Consider the following 27,244-nt stretch of genomic DNA (forward strand, 5'->3'; position numbering starts at 1 on the left):
GATCAGGAGGAACACTACACGGAGCAGCCTGCACGCAAAGCAACTCCCCTACCCAAAAAATAAACGTGTGGGCATGGCTGTGGGTAGCTTACGAACACGGAATGATTTGAGCAAGTTGTGAAAGTGTTGCATTCTTATGCCAACTAAAACAGAGGGCAAGTGGCAGAAGGACAGACATACCTTAAAACCTTAAAGCTTTTTTTAGAGTTCACTTTTAAGACTTTGAGTGATTCTACTTTTAAATGAAAACTATAATAGGGGAGAAGAGAGTTGTTTCATTTTAGGGCTTGGTGATTTTACCTATATCCTTAATTGAAGCTCTGACTAAGAGTTCACTGAATATGTTGATGAAAAGTGTTTAAAATAAGTACTATCAGAGCTGCAGGCTAAGACAGCGTTTCTATTCATTTTTATCCACTCCCCTCCCTGCCCTGCACGCCTCTGCCCCTCTCGCCCTGCCCGGTGCTTCTGGTGGAGTGTGGCCAGCGGGAGGTTGGAGGGAAAAAGCCGTCAAAGACACGTGGACCAGGTTAACCACCTCCGCATCCCTCAGAAAGAGGCACTTACCTCTATCACTCCATTTACCTGGCGGTATGGTGATTACTTATCAATTTCTCCCACAAGACTCTCAAACAGAGGCTTCAAGCTTGGCCCAGAGGATTTTTTTAGTTTAATTTAAAATTTGAAGCACTTGGGAGTATACATTTGTCAAAACTGTACACACAAAATGTATACATTTTGTTATTATATATAAATGATATGACAATATAGATTTTTTTTTAAGTCATAGTATATATATATATATCTCTACTTTAAAAATTGGGGTATTTTCACATATTCCACAAACTCTTGAATAATCAGAAGACTGGAAACCACAGGGCTATATTCTCAAGTTGGCACAGACTGGCACAGACTGGCTGAGTTGGCCTGCAGCCCCCTGACCTCTGGCCGGGTCTGAGGTCCCCAGGAGAGTTCGGAAGCAGGGCTGAGCATGCGCAGATGAGATCGGAGACGCTCCGGGGACAGGCGCGTCCACGGGCAAACACCGCGTTCAGTCCCATCAGCCGATGCTTCCCAGATCTGTGTCTCCAACTCTAATTTCTCACCTATGCTTCAGACTCTTATCCCACTATTTGACAGATATTCATTTGGATATCACAGAAATACCTGTAACTCCACATATTCAAATGGGTCATCATCCCTACCAGCCCCACCCGCAAACTTGCTCCCTTTTCTGCGTTTCCTCTCAAGACTTCCACTTCCCACTCGACTGCCCCAGGCAGTCTTCGACAACCCGCCTCCCTACCTCATTTCCCCCAGTGCATCCGGACACCACGTCCTGGCCGGATTCCCACGAGATCTTAGAAACCATCCACCCCTCTCTTCCCCCAAGGCTGCGGCCTAGCTCAGGCCACTGCATTAGCTCCTGACAGACATTGTGTTTCTGGTCTTGCCTGATTTACTTTTACACCACAACCCGAATAGTCTTCGAAAGCCTCCTGCTTCCCCTCCCATGTCTCCCTACTCATTCACTGAGCTGGGCTAGTGCTGTCCCTGCCCTCATGGGCTCAGCGTGAATGCCAGATGTCTGGACACAGTGTCCGAGGTTTCGCCCTGGCTTGGAATCCCCCAGGTGCTCATTCAGCAAGCACCCCACTTCTCCCGTTGTTGTGCTTGGAAGCTCGATCAAGCTAGATTTCATTCTTGTGAAGAAAGCTTCTGATTTTGAGTCACATCACTAACTTAAGGAAAAGTATCTGAAAATAAAGCAAAGGAACCTTCTGTAAATGTCGCCGTCTCACCTTAGGCTCTTTTAAGTAACAGTGCATGGCCTGGGTGACATCCGCAGCGTGGACTGCGTTGTGGTAAGGGTTTTGACTGTGGTAATCTTCTTGAATCATAACTGCAGCAAAGAAAAAAGACCCTAGATTTAAATATAAATGGGAGGCATGTATAAATAAACACAAAAATTGTGATGATTACAAGTTCTCCACTTATACTTTTCATGTGGCTACGAGCTAACTGTTCAGATTCAGAGATGATAATCACCTCACAATTCACATGTATACCTAGAGAATGTCATTTTACCTTATAACTTGTTTGTAACTTTCATGAGAAAGTATTCATGCCAAAATTATAGTGTATTTTAATTTTCTTTTGCCTTTTAAAATGTGACTACCGTTTTGTAAAACTCCTGACTCTCTTTAATTAAGAAAATTTTTAAGTAGATTTATTAAACTGAGACAAAAAGAGTCTCTCAGTTTAATAAAAAGCAGTATAACAAATATTTATTTTGCCATGTACTTTTCTAGGTAGTGCTAGAAATTCATCAGTGAACAAAAATCTTTATGATGCTAAAACAGTCTAAGTATTGGGGTGTATAAAAATGATCCTATGAGGTGAGTTTCGGGTCTGCAATTCGTTTTTCAGCAGCAGGATGGGTCTCCCGTTAATCCTGCCTTCTCTGCTCAGTGTGTGTTAAGCTATCACGGAAAAGTGGACGAGGGTTGGAGGTAGCCCTCTCCCTGCTGCCATGAGACCGGCCCCAGCACCTAAAACCGAGTGACTTCCAAGTAAAGCGGGCCACCCCCAAGGCGGTGAACTACGACCCATTGGTGAGGAGGAAAAAGCATTTGAATTCTGTATTTACTTTGATCCTATCATTTAAAATAGTCTTTTTGTATGCGTTTTATGGTTTACATATTAGTACAATATCACAGGCATACAAATTATAAATAAATGTGCATTAAAATTTTCTCAAATTTACCTTAGTTTGGTACTTAAGAGGAAAGAAAATATTATTTTCTTCTTTTGAAGAAAGAATCTTCATGCTACTAATTTTTTTCTAACATATTTCTTTGTATTCAGTGAAAAACTTCAACGTCTTTCTTAGCAGAGCAGTCTTAAGTAAATATTACCATGTACATTTAAACATATTTGAAATAATTTTAACATTTCCTGTCAAAATAAGAGACCTAAGTGCAACATACCCAATCTTTTAAAGTTTTAGCCTTCGAAAATGTAGAAAAGCACAGAGACTGTGTCGTACTTGTCAGGAAGCTGAGGCCGGTTTAGAGACTGAGTGCAAAACTGCCCCAGCTCCCCAAGGCCTCCCGTGGCTTTGAGCCCCCGCAGCTCCCCTGCCAGGAGGGGCAGTTTATCTCCACCTGACTCACTCTGGCCACCAGGACACAGCGGGCACGAGCGCCGGCCAGTGCTAACCCAGGTGCCAGGGGCCTGGGCATGCTGGCGCTCTCAGAAGCTGGCCACTGCTCTTTGAACGAGCTCAGCTTGTTATAAAATACATATGTATTTCTTTTGTTTGTTTTTAGTGTGAATCTACCATGGTGCCTAACTCCCCTGTCTCCTTGTCATCTACTAAGAGACCATGTAGGCTTCAGCCAGGTCAGGCCCTGTGTTCCAGATGAGGTTCCAGCTGAGGCCTGCAAAGCCACCATGCAGCTCACCTACTGTCAACTGCAGTGCATAAACGGGCTGAGCCAGACCAGAAGCAGCATTCAACAACCCCACAGACTCAGGAGCTAAATAAATGCATGTTGTTTTAGGTCGCTAAATTTGGGGTGGTTTGTTTAAGAGCAATAGCTAACTGATAAACAATTTTTTAAAGTTCCTGTATAAATCTTATTATTATTAAATGGGTTAAAGTCACTTACCTAAAAATCTACGAAGTTTCATCATATCTAAATGGAAGTACTCAATTAATCCATGAAGACTAAATAAATGAAAGGTTAAACTTACTAGACTATTTCCTAAAAAAAAAAAAAAAAAAAAAAAAAAAGAGATATCAGTAGCTAACATAATTGCGTTGTTTTCCAAATATGGGTTTTGAATATACAACATAGAGCACTAACTCCTACTTTTTAAAATTTACATCTTATTTTACTAGTTATAAACTTCAAACATCGCATCTTTTTTCTATTCTAAGAAAAAAAATTTTTTTTGTTTCGTTTCTTCACAACCAAGTAACAGGAAGATAAACATTTTCTAATAGATTGATTTTTTAAAGACACTGAAATAATTAAAATCAATAGAAAACTTTGAAAATTGTCCCACAGTAAGCTTAAGTCAACTTCCCAAAGCACTTGAAACATGGCTGCCCTCAAGCTCTTCCTAAACACCCCCCACCACCTTGCTTTAGCTGAACAGCGATGTTCCAGAGCAAACTGCCTTGGCTGCAGTCTTGTTAGGTGGACACTGTGATCATTCCGAAACATACAGGGCTGGTAGGAGGAATCAATGACCTTCTCCAGATCAAAACTCTGAACTCAATCACCTGCCTCTCCTATACTTGCAGCAGAAAATCTGAGAATTGGATTTGGGGAGGAAAAATCATAAAACTAGGCAGATTTCTATCGCTATAAATGAAAAGTCAACACTATCCAGCAATCTTATTATGTTTTTCTAGTGAAAGGCTCTTTCACTTTACAAAATGCTTATTTTCAAGCCTTCTCTCCTCTTCTCGAACTTTCAACATACTCACATTCTATTCACCTCACCCCCTCATTCTCAACAACCTCATACTTCACATACATAAAAATACAAGTCCTCAAATTTCCCCTTCTTTCAAAAGCCAATCCCTCTACCCTTCCACAGCTTTTCAAGGATCGTCCTCGGTCCATCAGATACATCTACCCCTGCCCCACCGCCAGCCCCATGAATCGAAATAGCCCTCCCACCCTCCTGCCCTATCTCAGTAAGCATCAGCACTCAGACAGGCTTGAGATTCTCTCATCTTTGAAACAACCAAGGATCTCTGACTCTCCTGGCCCCTACAGTTGTCACCCTCTCTATTCCCCTATACAGCAAAGTTCTCCAAAAGAGGTGCTACATGCAATGGGGATCATCTTCATTCTCAATTTCCACTCCTTTGTCACTGACAACTGGAGTCATACCAAACACAGAAATTTAGAAAAACCACCATTTTTATAATGCTTGGTTTTCCCTTCCAAGGTACAACTCTCCAGGTTTTTTAAACCTTCCATTGTATTTCCCAAAGTCTTATAGATTTCCTCTCCAGAACACAATATCAAGTAACTGTGTTTTAGATGGGTATGAGCTTGTAATTACAGCCAGCACTCATACAATACCAGAAACACGATTCTAGTGTTCTCTAAAAGAAATCTGTGATTCTCCCAAAAATGTATAAAAGACCTAACAAGTCCCACATTGAAATTTTTCAGTAATAATATTTATGAAGGATTATAAAAAAACTATTGGACTAAACTCATTATTTAAAACTGCCTAAACAATTGTCAACAGAAGCCCATGGCTGAGGCAAAAAGTAAATTAACTGGAACAATATTTGCATGAGTAACATTGCAGAGGCTGTGGCAACCCCAGAGAAATTTTTGATTTTTAAAAAACTACCTGACATGTCACCTTCAAAAGGAAAGAAAAAAACATTTCAAATCTTTTATTTTTAGGAATTAAATGTTAAAATGCGTTCAAATCCTAAAAATGCTGTACTGGTACAAACACGAGCCTGTGCAGTTTGGAAGCATTTGTGAAAAAGTAAGCTATATTTCTGTTATTACTGTTGTAACAACCAACTTTTCTTTGGGAATATACATAAATATTTCAGAATGTATATTCAAACAAACTATCCAATTAAAAAATGGGCAGAGGATCCGAACATTTTCCCAAGAAGACACACAGATGGCCAACAGGCACATGAAAAGGTGCTCAAGACCACTAATTACCAAGGAAATGCAAATCAAAATCACAATGAGATATCACCTCATGCCTGTCAGAATGGCCGTTATCAAAAAGAAATAAAAAGTGTCAGAGAGGATGTAGAGAAAAGGGAATGCTTTGTGCACTGGAAATGCAAATTGGTGCAGCCACTATGGAAAATAGTATAAAGGTCCCTCAAAAAATTAAGACTAGAACTACCATATGATCCAGCAACTCCACATCTGGGTATTTATCTGAAGAAAATGAAAACACTAATTTGAAAAGATATTTGCACCTAAGTGTCCATCAATGGATGAATAGAGAAAATGTCACACAAACACACACGGAATAGTACTCAGCCATAAAAGGGAATCTTGCCATTTGCGATGACATGGATGGACTTGGAGGGCATCCTAAGTGAAATAAGTCAAAGACGAATGCCATATAATCTTTCTTACATGGAATCTAAAAACAAAAATCTGAGCTTGTAAATACAGAGAAGAGACTGGTGGATGTAAGAAGTAGGGGCTGGCAGGGGTAAAATAGGTGAAGGGGTCAAAAGGTACAAACTTCCTGTTATAAATAAGTCATAAGGATGTGACGTACAACATAGTGACTACAATTAATAATACTGCACTGGATATTTGACAGCTGCTAAGAGAGTAGATCTTAAAGTTGTCATCACAAGAAAAAAAAATTTTGTAATAGAGTATGGTGACAGATGTTAACTAGACTTACTGAGATTATTTTACAATATATACAAATACCGAATCGTTATGTTGTATACCTGAAGCTAATGTTATATGTTAATAATATCCCAATTTAAAAAAATTGTATATACATTCTGTATATTTAGGTTATGATAGGGTTCTCCCCAAATCGTTTTCCAAACCTAATGAAACAAATTACCGATTTCTAGGGTCTAGAATAAGTTTTAAGAAAGCTGCAATCTGATAGTAAAATACCCTCCTCTGGAATCCAAGCAAACAGCAGTAAAAAGCACAAGTAATGTCCTCCGTCAAGGACTTCACAGGAATCTGACGAGAACCGATCTAGTAAAGTGTGCAATCCACATCGAAATGAAAAATTGCATGTAACATTTTTTCTCATTTTCAGTTTATAAGATACCAATTATTTTAATACCAGTGAATAAGAACACAAATCAATGAAACATTTCAAAACAAGTGCTGCTTAGTTGATGCGTTAAACAAGAAACAAGCACAGAAGAACTTATTTTATGTGAAAACAGACACTCTTGAAAAAGAAAACTGTACTTACAGAAAAGTTACCCTCATAAAAATATATCAAAGGACAGAACTGCCTAAGGTGCTGTGGCCCTTGACAGTTTTTAGAATGTGACTCCAGACGGCAGGTGGCAGTAGAGAGCCACCTCCACCACACAGGCCTGGAATGAAGCTCCTCACATGCCAGGTAGCTTTCAGCGGTGACAAGCAGCATATCTTGCTATCTCACATAACCTAACTTTCTTTCCTGAAAAAGAAACATCAGATACATCCTCCCAGACAGTAACTACTTCCCTCCCTGCAGCAACAAGCGGGGACCGTCTGTCTTGGAGGCGATCACTGAGTTCTGCCTCCTCCCTGCCTCTCCTGCAATATCATTTGGGAAATTAGTAGAGTGAGCAACGCAGAAGGCACTGGAGCAAAAGCAAGAAGGGAAAACTATACACCTGGATACCATGTATGTGTATCATCCAGAATTCATTTCAGGCTGAGTGGTTTTGAAAGGAAAGCAGTGATTAAATAATGCCACATTAAAGGAATTTTCTTCTGCCCATTTGTTTCTCAACAGCAGCTCTTCATGAACAGAATTCCTGTAACTTTTGGGTGCCTGTAGTAAACTGAAAACATTTACCACCATCTATAAAATCACAGGTAGGTAGCTAACCATGGGTGGTTTTTACTAACTCCTAACATCAACCCTAAAGAAGAAACCAGTCAGCCATCGTCTCTACAAAAAGGAGTGAGTGACTGAAGGGAAAGCAAAGTGTTAATTTAACGGAGGCTAATGGCCTGTTACTCCCGCCCGCCCTGCACACTCCAACCTCCGCTTTCATCACCAAGCGCCTCGACCAGCACTTTCAAAAAATAAAATTTAGAGATCGACCAACCATTTCAGTGAGTGATCAATGTCCCAGTGGACTAAGAATAGGCTGTGAGCTCTTGCAGGTAGTAAGGGGAGCACTGCCTTATTTGTGTTATCTTGAGGTAACAACCTAAAGCCATATTTGTGTTGAGGTAGGAAAGGGGAGTTTCCCAGATCTAGAAGAAGCTGAGCCACCTGATACTTCACCACCTATATTTTCAAAAAGGGGAAGGCAGACGGGAAGGACAACAGTGCAAGCGATATCACAGCTGAGCCTGTGTGGACAGCCAAAAAGTGGGCAGGGAGAGGAAGACGACAGTCAGTCCCCCCAGCGCAAAGGCGAGAAACAGAGACGGAGAGAAACGAGAGGCAGGGGAGTGGGAGGGAGGCTTTGCCGATAGGTAAACTTCACCGTCTTTACACTTTTGCCTAAGATCCATTGATTTTCTGTTAACTGCGCAGACAGACAGAGGTGATGACCAAGGTATTTTCACTATGCATGTCACGCAGCTTAGAGGGAATAAAGTAGTGATTCTGAAAAGATGGACCCACACTGATTCTCCAGATGAATAAAGCTGTATTTTCTATATTTGGCTTACTCGCGAAAGGACCTTCATTCCAAAGTAAAATGAGAAAAAAGAAAAAAGTGCCTTCCGAGCACAGCAGTGAACCACACATTTATTTCATTCTGAACTGTCAGAACCGACTTCCTCTCAGTATACTCTCCACAATGCTTAATTTATTAAGATTTAGACAAAAGGGGCAAAAGTCTAGTTGAATTACACATGCCACCAAATTTCTATGACAAAAATTTTACCTTATATAAAACTGCTCCTGTTCCCAAGGAGAATAAGGCAATGTGAACCCTCCCCCAAAACAAAACTGGGGGAGTGGGGGAGGGGACCAGAACAAAATCACCTGTTTTTTTCCCCAAACCACCCATAACTCTGTAGATTCTGATAAGCCCCCTCTAGAAGGGCAGTGCTGGAGGGAGCCAGGCTACTTATCGCAACCTGCCGTCTCTCTCAAGTGTGCAGAGAAACAAAAGCCAGAGAAGCACTAAGCTGGAGGATCTCTCTCGAAAGGTCATCAATCTACCACACATGTGCAGCTATCAAAGCGGGAATACAGAGTCAGATGTCACTGTAAATGGCCACAATTCAAAAGAAACTAAAAAAGAAAAATCGAGAAGATAAAAATGTTCACTTAGGTTATGAATAATAGTAGCATTAATTAGGAATGGCCAAGCGCTGGCGATGATTTTTTGATTACTGCTAAGAGTAATAATCAAAAACTAAAATTATAAGACTGATTCTCTAGGCTTATATAGCAGTCATAAAGAAGTGACAAAATGATGGTCCCTCTGCCAGCAGAGAGCTGGTAACCCAAGTAAGTGAAAGTGACAATCCACCAGCGGCTGTGCCATCAACGTGGCAGTCTGGAGAACACATTACTTTGAGTAAGTCAAATTCTTCACTTACCATTTGTTAGTCTATCAAATAGAAAGATATCAAAATTCCAATTTCCAACTTTTCCCAGCATACACTGAAATGAAAACCAAACATTCCTACTGTAATTTAATTTCAATAACATTCTCTATCTTTTGTAGATAGTTCATGGAGAAGTTAATGAAAATGGAAAGTGACTGATTTACTTTAAAAAACACTAAATATCACTGTCCGTTTAATCATGACCTTTCCAATTGGCTCCAAAAAAAAAGTCTAAAAGAAATAACTCTATTTAAAAAAAAACAAATATTATTTTGTTGTCCAATTAATGAATGTACAGGTAAGGTTACTATTTCTTTCAATTTAACCCTATAGTCCCATGAACTTTCAAGAACTCTAACATAATTGAACATCACAGGAGTGTGGCTCAAATGTTGCATGGTCTAGACATTAGATTTTAAGTCAAGTGAAAATAAGTTATAGTAACTGAGTCCTTACTACATTCCTGGTACTGTTAAAGGTGCTTTACTCACTCTTACTATTCACACCAACGCTGTCAGGTAGGCATTGTTTTCAATCCTCATTTACAGATGGCGAAACGGGCAAAAAGTAAACAACTTGCTCAGCTAAAAGTTAACAGAGCTGGGATCTTAAAATAAGTGGTCTGATTCTGGATCCTAGGCACCTGACATCTACCCTATACTATGTTTAAATTATTTGTTATTCATTTCCTTAAGAAACACTCTCAACTTATTGGTATTTATTTATATCCTTTAAGCATCCTTATAAAATAATTAATAGCACGTACTACATTAATTTTTAGGTATGTATTTCAGTCACGCAAATAAATCCCACATTGACCGTAAGAAACAAATAGATTACATTTTTACACTATATATTTGTAACTTGAAAAATCTGTGGACTTTATTTTTAAGAAAAAAGTTTTATCGTATCCCAAAGTTGTTATACACATTCATGACTAAATCGACATAAGCAACAGCAAGATACTACTAGTAGAGATTAACTATGATAGTACTAACAACCATACACAGACCAATATTTGCATTCTAAAAAAGCAGACCTTGTGAAATTTTTAAGATTTCAAAAAACCATGAACACTCTTCATGGATTTCTTTTATCAAACAGGGAAGCAATTTTTTTCATTTTAATGTCATCATAAAGGTACTCCAGCCCTATCTACACAAATTTCAAAGTCTGGCCTATAAATATTAAATAAAAAATAATTTTAGAAGTATTAGATATCGCAAGATTATTAAAAATCTTCATTTGGTCAAAAACAAGCTCATCTAACCTTCACCTTCATTAAGACATTTCAAACTACATGAGAAAATAATGCTCACAATCACTGGGTTTAATTAAGAAACATCGAAATCCTCAAAATATCTCACTGATAAAAGAGACTATAAACGATTTGACTGAAAGTCATGAAACCTAACTTCCTGAGTTAATTTACCTCTACATGAATTGCGTGAGCTCAAACAAGTGTCTTTTGCTCGTTAGGCCATCGTTTTTATCTACTGAATACAGATTTTAGATCAGATAATCCATAATAATCTTCCTAGCGCTAATAGTCTGTATGATCTTACAGTTTAATGTTCTACTGATCTACCTGTTATTTAACATTACAATAAAACATTTTCACTTATTTATAATTACTTCAGCAATTTCCTTTGCTCTGTAATACTTAATCATAAAATAAACAGCTGTTCTAAAGGAAAAACCTGAAAAATGGGCTCAAATAACTTTTGCATACAAAAAAAGGCTCTATTAATCAGTACCATATGGGGTAAAAAAAGTATTCATTAAACTCATCAAGAAAATTAACGTTTTCTTGAAAAAGCTATACATACCTTGGCTTGTCCATTATAATCATCATCTAAAATGTTTAGGGAATTTGAAACAGTAGTACCACGAAAAAAGCGTGAAGATCTCAGGTATCGCTGGAAGCTTAGTAACCTTCTGATATTCCTCGCAGACACAGAAACTTCAATTTCAGATTGAGCTGAAATAAAGGTGTAAAAGGTGAGTACAGCAAGATGAGACTACATCTCATATCTCTGTAACATCCTTTTCTAGTTATACACAAATACATTTTTTAAATTAACCATTATACCACACCACATTTCTAGGAGAGAAGAGGTGCTTTATTCGTATTTTCAATTAAAGAACTATGAATAAGGGGTAAGTGGCTAACTTTGACAGCATTTAGAAAGCTAATAATGAGGAGTGTGGCTGGACGAATAATTGGTGTTCTAATCATCTCTTACTTTATTGTTTCAATACACTATCTACATATTATGAAGCAGAAAGACAAAATCTAGTTTCGAACTATGTTTCATATTGAGAAGCCAGGTCCCAAGTTACATATGAGACTTCGACAAGTACACAACATCTTAAACCCTAATGAGGTATCGTTTCAAATATTTCCTTAGGGTAAATTCATTTAGAAGTAGAGAAAATGGAATGGAAAACAGTTTCTGGCCTGTAAGAGTTCTCAAGGATAGGAATAAAAATTCTGTAGGATGAAAAATTCTAGGAAAGATAGGCTTCCGTGTTGGAGACTGATGTGTAAGTCTAACAGCCACTTTTCTTTCTAGTGTTAGAATAGACCAAAGTTTCTTTGAGCAAGAAACAAAATAATAGACTTGAGTTAAAAGTTATCTTGTAGGGAACATGTTATCTTTAAATTCTAGAATCAAACTAAATTCGGTGAAATGTTCACAGTATAAAACACATGAAAATCAAGACTAAGAATCAACAAATCATTATCTCTCATATTAACTTCCATTAACTGAGCATCACCAGGTGGAATGCCAGGTAATCAAACATATTTTCTCTCGTGTGTCCAGTCCCTAACTCTTCTATTTTATCTACAAAATAATGGTGAAAATATTTAATTCAGAGTGCTGGATTAAATGAGATAAGGCATACACAAGTCAGATACATAGTAAGTATTAAATAAATGGTGGCAATGTAGATGATGATGAAATTGATGCTGATGCCACTGCTTGCAGGGGTGCTTCTAGGTAATGACCCTAAGTTCCAAATCTGATCATGCTGTTCTCAAGTATTCACTGGCTACTCATTATCTTATCATGAACTTCACCTCCTTAGCCTGGAAGAAAATGCACTACGTTCCAGGTTCTGGCTTGCTTCAAACTTGACTGAGGTTGTCACCTTCCCTGGGAAGCAGACCTGAACACCTACATGCACCGTCCACATCTAAGAGAGAGAGGAAGCACTGTCCCTGGGTAGTAATAGCCCCCTGTGCACAGACCTATTGTACTACTTGATATCATATTATAATTGCTTATTTATCTGTCTCCTTCATAAACGATGACCTCCAACAGAGGCACAAACTATTTTTTTCATCTCTGTATTCCAAAGCCTAGTAACAGTACCAAGTAGGTACATGTAAAACATACTATATAAATGTTGAATGCATACTGTTTTCAAAATATTTGATGAGTTTTGAGGTTCCTGTATACTCGCATTAAGTCAGAAATAAAATAATAGAGACTGTTATGGGGTTTGCTTCTCTCATTTTTCATTCTAGTGAGTCTAAAACAGAAAATATTTTGAACAACTATGGAATTAAATGTTGATCTTTATCAATATAACTCACGTTATAAGGACTAGAACCAAAATGGTAAAAAGATTAATATCAAGTGATTATGTATGAACTAGAATTAATTCAATGAAAGCAATGTTCCAAGTGCTTTACAAAAAGCATCTCACTTAGCCCTCAACAATCTGCTTTACACATGAAAATACTATTATTTTCCTCTGCTTTACACATGAAAATACTGAATCTACAAGACATTAAGTAAGCTGCCCAAGGTCATACAGCCAATAAAGGGTGACAACTGGATTCTAAAACACAGATGTCTGTTTACAAAGCCTGTGTCCACAGTATCAGTCATAAGTTTTTTTTAATATCTTAACAGTATTGTTTTATTATGTTTATTATAAAAGTTCAGTGTACGCCATTCAAAAAACTGACCTTACTGGGATGAAAGTGTGTGTGTGTGTACATATACATACATACACATATACATACAGAAAGAGAAAAGCTAATGTGCAGGAATGTAAGCATTTAATGTTGGCCCTTCTAGTCTTACTCCTAGAAGAGAGTAGATCTGGAAGAGACAGAAGGGACTGGCACGAATATATGGGGAGCAGATGGGATCTAATTAATACAATGATGGCACCATCTCCTCTGTATTTACAGGGTACTTTATTGTTTTACAGAATGTTGCAGAAGATACATATTCTATTCAATAAGGAAAAGTAACCCAAAAGAGTTCAAGGTCACGAGCATGACTTTGATTTTTCTTACACACGAAAGATAACTATTACTGGCAATTACATGACATCGTGTGTGTACACGTACATAAGCACTAATAGGATCACTGCTTTCAAATTATATGTCTCAATTAATGCATCCTTGAAGTAAATTTAGAATCTCTTGGGAAGAATAACTGCATAAGATCCAAAAAATGAATGAATTTGAGAGAAAAATCCCAACAACTCAATCTACTGTGCTAAGTCCCTGTGTCAACAGGGCAGGATTCAAGGTCAGTGGTTAAGACAGCTGGCATTGTCTGGAAGTAAGGACTCCATCCACAAGGTCATAGTTGTACCCTCCCCTGCCTTACTCCTATTTTCTGGGTGACTTCTGACAAGTCACAAGTTATCGATGTCTCTCATATTCCTTAACTGAAAAAAACTAACCATAATTCATATCTTTTTCCTCTTTCACAGAGCCTTGAAGTTAGGACTTATTATCAAGAGTTCTGCTTTGACCACGATAAGTTGAGAATAAATATTAGACATTAACTCAAGGAGTAATGCTCACTCATCACAGGAGCCCAATGCCTTCCAGTAAGACTAATTCTAAAAATAACCTACACTACAGGATAACAGACCTTTGCTTACTGACAGAGCCAGCCTTAACAATTACTGCTTATTTCATAGTCAAGAAAGGACAGAGAACCTGTTCAGATGAAACAGCAAATCATCTAGAGAAAAGTGTTTTCTTCACCCAAAGGGCCTTTGGAGCCTATACTAGAGATGATTTAGTTCTGGAAAGAACTGAAAATCCCATAAGAACTTGCAGAGATGGCAACTAGAACTACCGAAAGTTATGCCTAAGACTTAATACAGGACCAGAACTTGGTGTGTGTGGGTGTGTGGCAGGGGGGTGGTAGGGAGGGGATATATGATTTTTTTTTCACCAATCTAATTTTTGAATATGTAATGCACTCATGTTCCAAAAAAGAAAAGAAGGGATGAAGGGAAGGAGAGAGGGAGAGAAAAACAGTAAAAAACCTCCCCTGTACCAAGGTCCCCATCCAACAGACTGCCAAGCCCGCCTTTAAAATGATGATCTTTTCCTTAAAGTTTCTTGGGTATCCTTCCTGAATTTTTTGGTCAAATGTATTTTCCTATTTTCTATTTCTTTTACATAAACAGGAGCATGGCAGACAGCCTGTCCGGCATCTTGCTTTTTTTTTTTGCTTGCCTATCAGCGCCCCTCGTTCTAAGGCTGTAGAGCATTCCATCCTGTGAATGAACCAGCATCTGTTTAACCAGCCTTCTGCTGAAGGGCGTTGCTACAATTTTACAGTTTGCAAAAACACCTTCATTTTGTTAAATATGCTTATATTTCTACACCTTATTTAGATATCACCTTTAATTTTCTTGTTATTACACGAGAGGAAATCACTCGACAGCCCATCTTCTTTCCCTTTCCTCTTCCAACGTTTGTTACCAGAGCACTTATTTTTTTTCTTTCGCTCTAATTCCCACTTTAAGTTCAGCTCTGGAACTGAATATATTCAATATTCAAATTCTTTTCCCGTGGCTTCTTCCTCAGTTACAATTTGCTTAGTTTTGTCCTGTACTGATTTCCTCAAAAGGGCTCATGAAAACAAATCGCACAAACAACGTATTCTTAAATGTTTAAAACTTTTTTTGGCAGTCTTTGTACTTGAAAGTCAGATTGACTAAATATAAAGTTGGTAGCTCTCATTTTTCTTCCTTGAGTTTATTTGAAGGTGTCAGTTGTCTTCTCGTACTAAGATTTACCAAATCTAAGGCAAACCCACTATTTCCCCTTTTAAGTGACTTGATCTTTCTGCATGGCTACCCAGAGAATATCTCTTTATCTTTAAAGTCCAAGACTTTGCTAGGATAGACTTCATGTTAACCATTCTGGGCCATTATCACCTGGTATGTGGTACACTTTTTCAACATGTAAATTTAAATCTTCTATTATTTCTGAAAAATTTTTCTTGAACGATTTCTAAATATTTATTCTGCACCACTATTTTAGCTTTCTTATTCAGAGATTCTATTATTATGTTGAAACACCTTTTCCTGTCTGCTATATCTTGCTTTCTCTCCAAATTTTAACCACCATTCATTTTGCTTGCTTTTCTCATTTCTATTCACTATGCTCATGATCTTGTTTAGTGCATGTTCTATCTTGTATTCCTACCAAATGTCCTCATTTCTGAAATATATTTAAATTTTTGCTCCTACTATGATCTGATTCTGAATGCACGTTTTGTTGTCTTATTATTTCCCTGAGTTCTTGAATTTGTGCTTTACAATAAAGTATTGCTTCATTTAGTTTAAGTGAGCAGTGGAAAGTGTGGTCAATTTTCATGAGTTCAATGACAACACTTTTCCATGAAGAGCTCCTCAATCACTGTTAAGTCCTCCTCTCTTCCACCGTTTTCGCTTAATCTAATTATCTGATGCGCCAGTTTCTCTGATTTAAAGAATCATTACTGAATGGGCTGCATTTTCCTGGACTAACTCTTTATATCAAGTTGCTAATGGGGCTGGGAACTGAGGTCTTAGGAGAGGTCAGGGGAGCCCTGTGAGCTTCACTCCCCAGATGGCCCTCTCCTCCTCTCCCAGAGACAAACTGCTCTTACAAGCCCCCGCTCTTTCTCTAAACTAGGCCTGGGGAGACTGCACCTACCCCCTCCTCAGCCAGATCACAGGCCAAATGTGGCAAGTAAAATACTTAACTTTCTACTTCAGGGTGAGTCCCCTTTACCAAAAAAAAAAAAAAAAAAAAAAGTTATTAAGATTTCTTTTGTAGCTTAACATATACTATATAATGGAGAAAGTTTCACGGCCATTTAAGAATGTGTGCTCTGCTGTTGTGCGGAGTATTCCACACGTGCCTGATAAGTTTAACTGGATTATAGTGTTTGTTCAAGTCCTGCCTCTTTACTGATTCTGCCTGGTTGTTCTATTCATTATTGAAAATACGTAAAGTCTCCTTATTATAGAACTGTGTTTCTTCCTTCAATTCCATCAATCTGTGCTTCATATATTTTGGAGTTTTGTGGTTCAATGTATGTATGTTTCTAATTTATATTTTCTTGCTAGACGGAACATTTATCAATGTACAATGTCCTTGTCTCTTGTAACCTTTTCTGACTTAAAGACTACTCTGTCTGACAATAAGATAGCCACTCAGCCCTCTTATGGTTACTATTTGCATGTCATGCCCATTCTTTTACTTCCAACCTCCTTATATCTTAAGTGAGTCCTTTCTACACAGCATACAGATGGACTATCTTTTTAACCCAATTTCCAGTCTCTGCCTTTAAACTGAATTTAATCTATTTATATTTAATGTGATTACTAATAAAGGATTTCTGCCATTTGCTCTTTGTGTTTTGTTTTTTGTTCATTAATTCTTCCATTATTGCCCTTCTTTGCATCTAGTTGACTTTTGTACTGTGCCATTTTGATTCCCTCTTCTTTCCTTTTCTATATATTTTTTAGTTATTTTCTTAGTTGTTACTTTGGGGATTATGATTAACTTTAAATACCCCAGTTTGAATATCGACTTAATGTCAGTAATGTACAATCTGCTTCTACAATCTTCATCTCTTCCTCTTAATATTGTTATTGTCACAGATTCTATCTTTATTTATGTGTGGCCATTAACATAGATTTATAAAAGAGTAGTTACAAACCAAAAATAAAGTAATATTGGCTTTCACATTTACCTATGCAGTTATCTTAATCAGCGTCCTTCTTATGGCTTTAAGTCACTCTCTAGGACCCCCTTCCATTCCCTCCTCAAGGACTCCCTTTAGTATTTCTTATAGATCAGATCTACTAGTAGTGAAATCCCTCAGGTTTTGTTTGTATAGAAATGTGTTAATCTTTTCTTCAATCCTGAAGGATACTTTTGCCAGATATAGAATTCTTGGTTGACAGGCTTCCCCTTACCTCCTGGCCTTTCAGGATTTGAAATCCATCATCCCCACCCCCATTTGGCCTCTAAGAAATCAGCTGTTAACCTTACTGAGGATCCCTTCTTTGTTAGAAGTTGCTTCTTTCCGGCGGCTTTTAAAATTCTTTGTCTTTGGGGTTCAAAATTTTAAATGTATCTCAGTGTTCACTGAGCTTCTTGAATGTGTATATTCATATCTTTATCAGATTTGGGAAATTTCCCACCCTTATTTCTTCATGTATCTCTTCTGCCTCTTTCTCTCTTCTTCCTCGTGCTAGGACTCCTGAGATTCATATACTGGTATGCAGAGTGAACCCCCACTGGTTTCCAGGGCGCCGTTCATTTCTTATTCTTTTTCTTTCTGCTTCTCAGTCTGGATAATTTCAATAATCTTATCTTTAAGTCTGCTAATCCTTTTTTCTGCCTGCTGAAATCTGTTATTGAATCCCTCTACTTAATTTTTTTCATTTCAGTTGTACTTTTCAGCTCCAGAATTTGTTTAGTTCCTTTTTATAATTTCTACCTATTGAGATTCTAATTTTGTTTATATAACACTTTCCTAATTTCCTTTAGTTCTCTGTCCATGGTTGGCTTTGGTTCATTGAGCATTTAATACAGCTGGCCACACTTTCTGATTTCTTTGTATGTTTTTAAGTTATTTTAATTGAGAACTGGACATTCTGAGGATTATACTGGAAATCTAATCTCTCACTTCTCCAGGGCTGTTTGTTTTTGCTTGTTTTACTGTAGGCTGGAGCCATCTGTATTGTGACTTTTCCAAACTATTTTTGCCTTTGTGTGGTCACTAAAGTTCCTGTTCCATTATCTCTGCAGTCAGCCAGTGACTGGACACAGATTTCCTTAAACGCCTGGCTCCAAAAGGCAGAGAGCGGGTGGGTGAGAAAAAAGTACTGGTTCTTTAAATCTTCCAGTACATGCCATGGGTGAGACCTCTGCAGTCAAAACGGCCCAAACCAAGGCAAATGTCTGTACCTATACCTCAGGGATCTGCCAGACTGACTTAAATATGCAACTTCATATTTTTCGAGGACAAGGTCCCCACTGCCCAACCCTGGCTTCAGCAAGCCACTCCGGAAACATGAGGCACTATCCGCATAGACAGAAAGGCTGAGGAATGGGGGGGATCACCGGTCCATGCACACCAACCAACTGCCAAAGAACAGCAGCTGCTCCTTCATCAAGCACTCTTGATTGTCATACATGTCCAATCAGGACTGAGTCCTGAAATGGTTGATTCTGTTCTTCCCCCATTCCCACCATTTAATGGTTGTTTTGGCGGAGAGACCAACACCTAGAGCTTCCTACCCTGTCATTCTGAGTAACATCCATCCCTTTTCTGGTCCCTTCTGGGAAGAGCTGCCCTAAGCCTTCTGTTTTGTTCAACCTAGATTTGAGAAAGGGAAGAAGTTGTTTGGGAGGGCTTGTCTATCCAGAAACAACCACTGTTAACAGCCTGGCACTCTAGATACTTTTCTATGAATTATTTTCTATATGCAGGTGTACACAGTTTCTTTTACTGAACACATTTCGTAGTTTCTTTACTTAAAAATTCATGAACGCCTTTTTCAAGTCAATAAATACTCATATGTGCCATCATTTTGACTAGTCATATATTATTCTAAGGTATGAAATCATCATAATTTACTTAATCTTTCTGCTCTTAGGCTGTTTCTAACCTTTATTTTTCTGACAAACAATTCTGTAATAAACATTCTTATAACTAAATCTTTGAACACATCCTCATTGATTCCCTTAGAATAAACCTTCAGAAGTAGATTAAGCACATAGCACATTTCGATGGCTTCTGAAACAAAGTAAAATAAGTTTTGGACAATAAGTTTTCTAAAAGAAAATTAGAGAGCTTTCCAGAACTGTCCTAGAATAGCTCCAAAAATGTGATCTAGGGAATCAGTAACTATTAATCAAGAATGAAGCATGAGATCATTTAAGATGGAAATTTTTAGTTTCTTTGGGTTTGCTCCATTTTTCCTCTGTACACACACTCACACATTCTTACTCTCATTCTCTTCCCCCTATGATGATTAGAAATTCTTACATTGAAACAAGCAAGTAGAGGCTACTAAAGAAAAAGGATATGAAGTTGAGTAATTAGGAACATATAAAAGGGAACTAGAACAGAAAATGATAACTATGAGAACTTAACTAGTACTTTCATTCAATTACTAGAAATCTCACCCTCTGACCACATTACATAGTCTAACCCCGTTGTCGATACTTTCTCATGAGCTCATTCTGTAACGTGATACACACCATTATTTATTTCATAGCATAATACACAACAGACTAAAATTTTCTTTATTAAAGCCCAGATTCTGCCAGGCTAGGACTATTTAAGACTCAGGCTTGTTCTAGTTTACATGGTTACCTACATTCCAATACAGCTTAGAAAGCCAACAGGGCTCAGTGAATTAATCAAGTTACTATGAAAGAGCTGGTGGCTCTGCTGGTTCTCTTCTAAAACATCGCATTCCCTCACTATGCGACCATGAACAAACTAATCAGCCTCCACCAAAACTCAATGAGCCGTGTTAATGATCATGGGAATTGCTTCCAACCACCCATTCTTAGCTTCTCTGAGCCAAAAAATAAAATGTGGGTAGCAGGCAAATTTAGAAGCAAGGTTTTTCTCTTGCTTTTCCTTCATACTAGAAAGTGAACGTGAAATACTGGTTAAGGGAACAAAAGAGCTGGAGAATCAACATCTTGAGCAGTATTCCTCCCAACTCTCCCACAGACTCTCTTCTCATCCAAATGGCACACCAAAAGATGTCACCGATACCCAGCTGTTAGACAAAAGACGTTTTTAACAGAAAAGCCTTCGGATCGTGAGACTTGACCACTATTTGCTTTAATGGTCCACAAGAGGGAGCCCTTAGTCGCTGTATCGGCCACCTTAAAACTATAACAACCATTTAGATGCACATAGTCATGAATTACCCTTGAAGATTGTTTAAAAAAAATTTTTTTTTTTTTTAATTCAGTGCTGTAAGGCTTTAGGACAAGGCCATGTTGAATAACTGAATAAAAAAATCTGAAGACATTCTATATTCTAACCTCCCCTTTCTTTAATTTTCTAAAAAACAAAATAAAACAAACAAACAAAAAAAAAAAAAAAAAAAAAAAACAGGAGCCATATCTGAAAGCCTATTGTTAATAGTGAATAAGTACATTTATCTACATCTATGAGATAAGTTTTCTTGGAAGAGTTTTCACGTTTAGCATGTATTGGAGGGCGAGTAAAGTGCTTAGGGCAATGTTCTTTAGTAGAGTAGCCCATGCTAACACGAAGAGGCAGTACAGCAAAATGGGCTTTGGAATCATATAGCTGAGTTTGAATCCCCCACTCTGTCATTTTTACTAGTCTTGTGACATTAGGAAAGTTATTTAAGGTCTCTGATGCTCAGTTTCCTCACTATAAAATAAACCTCACAGGACTGTTGTGAAAATTAAATGAGATAATACATGCAATGTCTTTTTGAGTGAAAAATAAAACATTAATGCTAAATTTATTACAAATATCAAATATTTTCTTATTGATGTATAGCTGACATATTAGTTTTAGGTTCAAATATTTTTAAATACATGACTTCACACTATTTAACAAAACCTGATTTATTCTTCATAACAGCATAACTTCACCCTGAAGACCACTGCATACTTTTACATACTATAGAAACAAATGCTGTTAGTTGTCAATTTGTCTTACATGGCCTTTGTCGTCATCATCAGAGAAATGCAAATTAAAACCACAATGAGATATCACCTCACACCTGTCAGAATGGCTGTCATCAATAAATCAAAAACCAACAAGTGTTGGCGAGGATGTGGAGAAAAGGGAACTCTCGTACACTGTTGGTGGAATTGCAAATTGGTGCAGCCGCTATGGAAAACAGTATGGAAGTTTCTCAAAAAATTAAAAATGGTATACCTTTTGACCCAGGAATTGCACTTCTGGGTATTTATCCAAAGAAAACCACAACACTAATTTGAAAAGATATGTGCATCCCTATTTCCACTGCAGCGCTATTTACAATAACCAAGATATGGAAGCGACCTAAGTGCCCATCAACAGATGACTGGATAAAGACATTGTGGTAATAGACACAATGAAATGTAATCAGCCATTAAAAAAAAAAAAGAAAGAAAGAAATCTTACCATTTGCAACAAGATGGATGGATCTAGAGGGCATTATGCTAAGTGAAATAAGTCAGACGGAGAAAGACAAATGCCATATGATTTCACTTACATGTGGAATCTAAAGAACAATATAAACTAACAAAACAAAAACAGACTCATAAGTACAGAGAATAAACTGGTGACTGCCAAATGGGAGGGGTGTTGGGGGTCTGGGTGAAAAAATGTGGAGGGATTAAGAAGCACAAATTGGTAGATAGAAAATAGTCATAGGGATGTGAAATACAGCAGACGGGATACAGTCAATAACGTTGTAGTAACTATGTATACTACCAGGTGGGTACTGGATTATTCCGGGAGATCATGTAAATGTCTAACCACTATGCTGTACACCTGAAACTAACATAAAATATTGACTGTCAAACAAAAGTGCACACATTTAAAAGATTTCAAAACATGTATACAATTTCATTCCTTTAAAGTGAATACAGTCCAAGATTCACTACAAATCAAAGAACCGAGTTACTCATAATCTCAAATTAGATCAATGTGAACATGAGAACTATATAACCAGTACTCTTTCCCTTAACCAATTTTTATAACCTTAGTTTGCAAAATTCAATGTTCACCCTGACATGATTTGATAAAATAGTCAATATAAAATCCTTTTTAAAAATTAGTCTTATTGATAGGGATTAGGCATTTTCCCACCCTTCAGAGATGGGTTATGTGTTACGCTGGGTCCCTCTTATGCTTAAACTCAGGGCTGGAACATAGCTCCTTATACATTACATTCTTAATTCCCTTATTAGTAAGCTGAGAAAGAAGAAAAAGAAAGTACTCAGGCCTTAATGGGTAACATACAAAATAAAGCCTAATGTTAAAACTCCAAATTCTCCAATTTTCCAAAGCACAAGAAGAATTAAACTACCATTAAACTGTATTATGATTAAGGTCCAATCCACATCAGTTCCCTAATTTATGCTATGAAGTTATCCAGGAGATAAGAATATCCTATTACTTCAATTTGGGACAAAGAAACAAAAATCAGTTGTTTTCAAATACAGGCTTTTCACGATTACCTGGAAACTAGGTAAGTTTTTAAAAATACACACATGGGCAGAATGCTGTTTCCTAATTCAATTCGATACGGCAGCGCTCGTCTCTACAAGCACTGCTCGGCCAGGGGATGGTTACAGAAAGGAGGGAGAAACATTTGTGATGAAAAAGATGGAAAAAGGACATGAGGTTGTTGCTTCCCGTGGTATCTCCACCAACTAGTACAGAAATGTTGTTTTCAAAATAATCAGATATAGTTTCAAGACAAATGAGTGACTGGGAAAAAAACTAAATCAAATAGGAACTCCAGACAAAATCTGACTTTAGTCTACAAGACCACAGCTCTAAGTAGAGGCTGGCATGGCTCATGTTTGAAGGAGAGACTAAATTACAAATGATGGATACCCACTTTGGCAGAGTAAAAAATAATGGCTGAAAAAAAATACTCTTGTAAATAGGAAAGCAATGACTTTCCAATACAGTACAGTATGAAAAAAAATAAATAAATAAGAAAAACACTATAACAAAGAAAAAAATCATGGCCAAGGGAAATGCCAACCAAAAGTTTTATGCTAAAAGTGAGAAGCAATAAAAGTTTCTGAATGTAATAGGATCTACCCTTGTGTGGGAGTTACTATATACTAAAGACTGAGATAATCTAAGACAAAATCAGCATGACATAGCTTTTGAGTCCAAAATACATGTATAAACAGATGTTCTTTCTGATCATATAACTAAACATGAAACAAGCATCTAACAGCCCTATTAGGAAGACAGGAAACAACCCAAAATCAAATACACATGAGGCTCTACGGGAAAATTTAGGGAGAGTTTTGTATGTTTTCATAGTAGGACATTATAATAAAACAACATGAGACACTTAACAGAAAGGCAGCAACCAGCCTGAATTTGGTTAACAGTTAATACAGATTATACTTGGAGAACAAATGAGATCCTATAAAATCTAACTGAGAAAAGATATACAGTTTTGGTCAATTTCATGCGACAAATATATATTAAATCTTTACTATGAGCCAGAGGCTGCTAGAGACCAGGAACAAAAAAAACAAAACAAAAAAAAATGAGTAAGACTAAAACCTTAGGTTAAGAGCTTTTAGGCTACGATTTAAACATCCTGAAAGGTTTACTTGCTGCCCCAGCATGGGGTGGAATAAAGTGCTAAAATGAATAAAAAGCTCAAGATAATGAGCAAAACACATTTACATTGGAATGGAACATTATCATGTGCCAAGACTAACAGAAAATGGAAAAAAAAATGCATTTGTGTAGAATGGAAAAAACTGTAAAGAACTATATCCCTTGTATTGTCCAACGTTGGCAGAGACTGCAATGCCTTCCAGTATAAGTGACGTCAATACGCTTCGTGAATTCCCTGAAAAGAAGTAACTGTCAGGCTGGCACTTTCCATTGCTATTTAATAATCATGACAGAATCTTTCAAAAGAACACATCGGATTTTCTAAGTATACACGTGGAGTATAATTATAATAATTCCTTTAAAGGTATTAGTATTTATTATGATACAAGCTCAAAATAATGTGTAAGTAAATGAAATACTTGTTAAATTTAGGGACCTATAAATTTATTATTATTTTTTACCCTCCCACCCCCGTCCTGCTCTCCCACTGGCCCTGACATCTGCAAGGCCGAAACGGACCTTCTTCCCCAGGGAGGCTCGGACACTTACTAAGGAATCCCTGAGGTGGTCATCTGGAAGAAACCTAGGTAGAGGATGGGAGTGCCTGGGCAGCGCCAAGGTCAGGACTGAGACCGAGGAAACGAGTCGAGAAGATGCTATTTAAAATCGGCACCGCCGCCGACCCAGACCCAACGGGGGCATCCTGGGTGCAGCCCCGGGGTCCCCGCCCGCTCCTGAGTCTCTGCAGGACCGACCCCGGCTGCTCACTCCCCATCAGGGACGTATACATTTAGAGCAAACAGGATGAATTTTGACAAAAAGTCAATATGGAATTCATCTCATCAAATCTAAGATCAAAATATTATTTCAAGAGGCCAGGTTAATGGCCAAATGAACAGAGAAAAATATCTGTAGGAATATTTGGAGCTCCTAATCCAGCCCACTTACTTACTCAGGAGGAGGAAACTAAACCCAGGTGTCTCCTGGTTGTCTCTAGAGTTGAGTGAAAGCAGAAATTTGAGCAAGTTTCCCTTTTTCAGATGAAATCAGTTTTTCTGTATTCCTAGTTTGCTCAAAATTCTAACAAGGAATAAATATTGAATTTTATCAAATGCTTTTGTTATTGGTCTATCCATGACTTTTCTCTTTTAGTAAATGTAGGGAATTACAATGATTGGTTTTTGAATGTTAAACCAACCTTACATTGCTGGAAAAATACAATTGAGTCCAAATATAAAATTCTTCTTATAAACTGGAGACTTAATTTGATAACATGTTATTTAGGATGTTTCATCTATATTCATGAGTGATATTGGCTGTAATTCTCTGTTCTTGACATATCCTTGTCATATTTTAGATCAAGATTATGCTGGCCGTATTACATAAGTTGTGAAGTGTGTCCTTTTTTTATCTTATTCTCTAGACGAGTTTGTAGATGACATTTTAGCTTGACAGCCATTTTTCTCCCCCCATCGCTCTGAAGCAACCCTTCCTTTCTTTGTTGTTCAGCTTCTTGGTTTCTGTTGGAAATGAAGCACACTGCGTTTCTGGCAATCTCACAGTCACTGCTTTGAAGGTAATAATTTTCTTTTTCTCTCGATACTTTTTAAATATTTTCTCTTTGACTTTGGTTTTAAGTTGTTCTATGATACATTTGGTGTGTGTTTTTTTTTAATGTTTCTGTACTTAAGGTTCATAATGTGTCTTGACTCTGTATCTCAATGTCTTTTATCAAGCTTTAGAGGTTTCTCAGTCATTATCTTTTCAAAGATTGCTTTTGCTATATTCTCCCTCTCCTCTCCTGGAACCCTAATCACCTTTCAACACATTTTATGCCAGATTAAAGATAGAAGATTAAAACTTTTTTAAACCTTTCTCCTTTTGACGAGTGGGGTCTGTGTCCTCTCTGCATGAATTTGAGTTAGCTGTGTGATACAGAGGATCAGAACATAAACACGGGATATTGTACCAGTGCCCAGGCCTAGACCATCAAAGACCAGAAGTGCCCATACTTCTCTCTTGGAATGCTTGGTCTAGAGTATGGCAAGTGCCAAGACCAACTACCTTGAGACTACCGTTTATGGAAAGAGAGGATTCCTGGCCAGCCCCAGAAATTCCTGCCATCCTAGCCCTGGCACCAGATACGAGTGCAGAAGCCATCCTAGATGTTCTGGCCCCAAGGGACAACATGTAGAGAAGACCAAGGCCTCAGACATGTGGACCTAATGGAGCCATCCCAGCCATCCTGAGCTGTTTGAACTACCCCAGATGAAGATCAAGACATTCTAGAGCACAGACAAATCTAAGGCGGACTAAATCACTAACCCTAAGAATCATGATCATTACAAAAGGTTGCTGTTTTATGCCTATTAAGCTCCGGGATCATCTGTTACTACTGGGAGAGGTAACCGTCCACAGAGGCCCTGAGCGTCCATGCACACACTCTTGCTGGATGTGCCAAGAATGTCAAGCCTTGACGAATCTTCACCTGGGCCACATCCCAGGGCTGTGTGTGTAGCTAGCTACCTTGAGAGATAAGTAACACCTTTACCTGGGACACAGAACAGTCCTACTATAAAAGGGGCAAATTCCCCAAGCTCATTGTTTGTCAAATATTCAAGTTAACCCGTGTAGCCACTGTAGGACATGGGGGGTGCTGGAAGTACCAACACAATACATGGTGCTTGCTGGTTCATGACTATCAAGGTCCTTTGTCTCTGACCCAGGACTCTTGTGTCTTCTGCCAGCTTCCACGAAGCAATAGCAGGTTAACTTATCTGTTAGCTTACAAGGTAAAACCCCAGACCCTTCACGATTTTTGACAGGTACAAAGCAATGCATAACTGGAACACATCCCATGGCTTTTTTGTATGTCCTACCTTTTGTACCTCCTTGTGTCTCATTCTAAATATTTTCTTCTGATCTATATTCCAACTCACTGTCTCTTCATTTCGGTCTTATCTACTGTTAAAACCAACTCCAGTAAGTTTAAGGAATGGTATTTTTCAGCTTTAAAAACTCCATTTTTAGGATCCCTTGTGGATATTTCTACTGTCTGTTGTTTCCTCTTCATTTTTGGTCACATCTTGTCTCCTTATGCCTTTTTATTTTTAATTCAGTGATTGGTATTGGGGTTCCAATTTAAGCATCAAAGGTTTACCAAGACCAATTCCCAAACTTTGGTGACCCATAAACACCTGTTTTTGTTTTTCTGGCCTTAAGTGTCCATCAAAATCTCTGCTCAGCTTCTCATCCACCTTCCCCAGAATCACCAGATGCTACTAAGGGGAAAAGTAGCCTGAAATGCCAGAC

The 27,244-nt window shown here is 37.9% G+C and overlaps 1 protein-coding gene across 9 annotated transcripts in view; it reads right to left on the minus strand.

Moving 5' to 3' along the window:
• The window catches only part of PDE7A (phosphodiesterase 7A), a 95,264-nt gene that overhangs the window by 13,485 nt on the left and 54,535 nt on the right, over nt 1–27,244 (minus strand). For 5 of the 9 annotated variants that reach the window (XR_005648327.1, XR_005648328.1, XM_039841757.1 and 2 more), the window contains exons 4-7: nt 11,120–11,271; nt 9,282–9,345; nt 3,675–3,770; nt 1,803–1,924 (exon numbers count right to left, since the gene is read on the minus strand). Coding sequence is in view for 7 of the 9 variants with exons in the window: in XM_039841757.1 (XP_039697691.1) it covers nt 1,803–1,924; nt 3,675–3,770; nt 9,282–9,345; nt 11,120–11,271 (434 nt within the window). In the remaining 2 variants the exon portion in view is untranslated. The remainder of the gene's footprint in view (nt 1–1,802; nt 1,925–3,674; nt 3,771–9,281; nt 9,346–11,119; nt 11,272–27,244) is intronic. The other 4 variants (XM_039841760.1, XM_039841756.1, XM_039841759.1 and 1 more) reach the window with 3 other exon arrangements.

The sequence above is a fragment of the Pteropus medius genome, unplaced genomic scaffold, assembly GCF_902729225.1.
Source record: "Pteropus medius unplaced genomic scaffold, Ma_sr-lr_union100, whole genome shotgun sequence".
NCBI lineage: Eukaryota > Metazoa > Chordata > Mammalia > Chiroptera > Pteropodidae > Pteropus > Pteropus medius.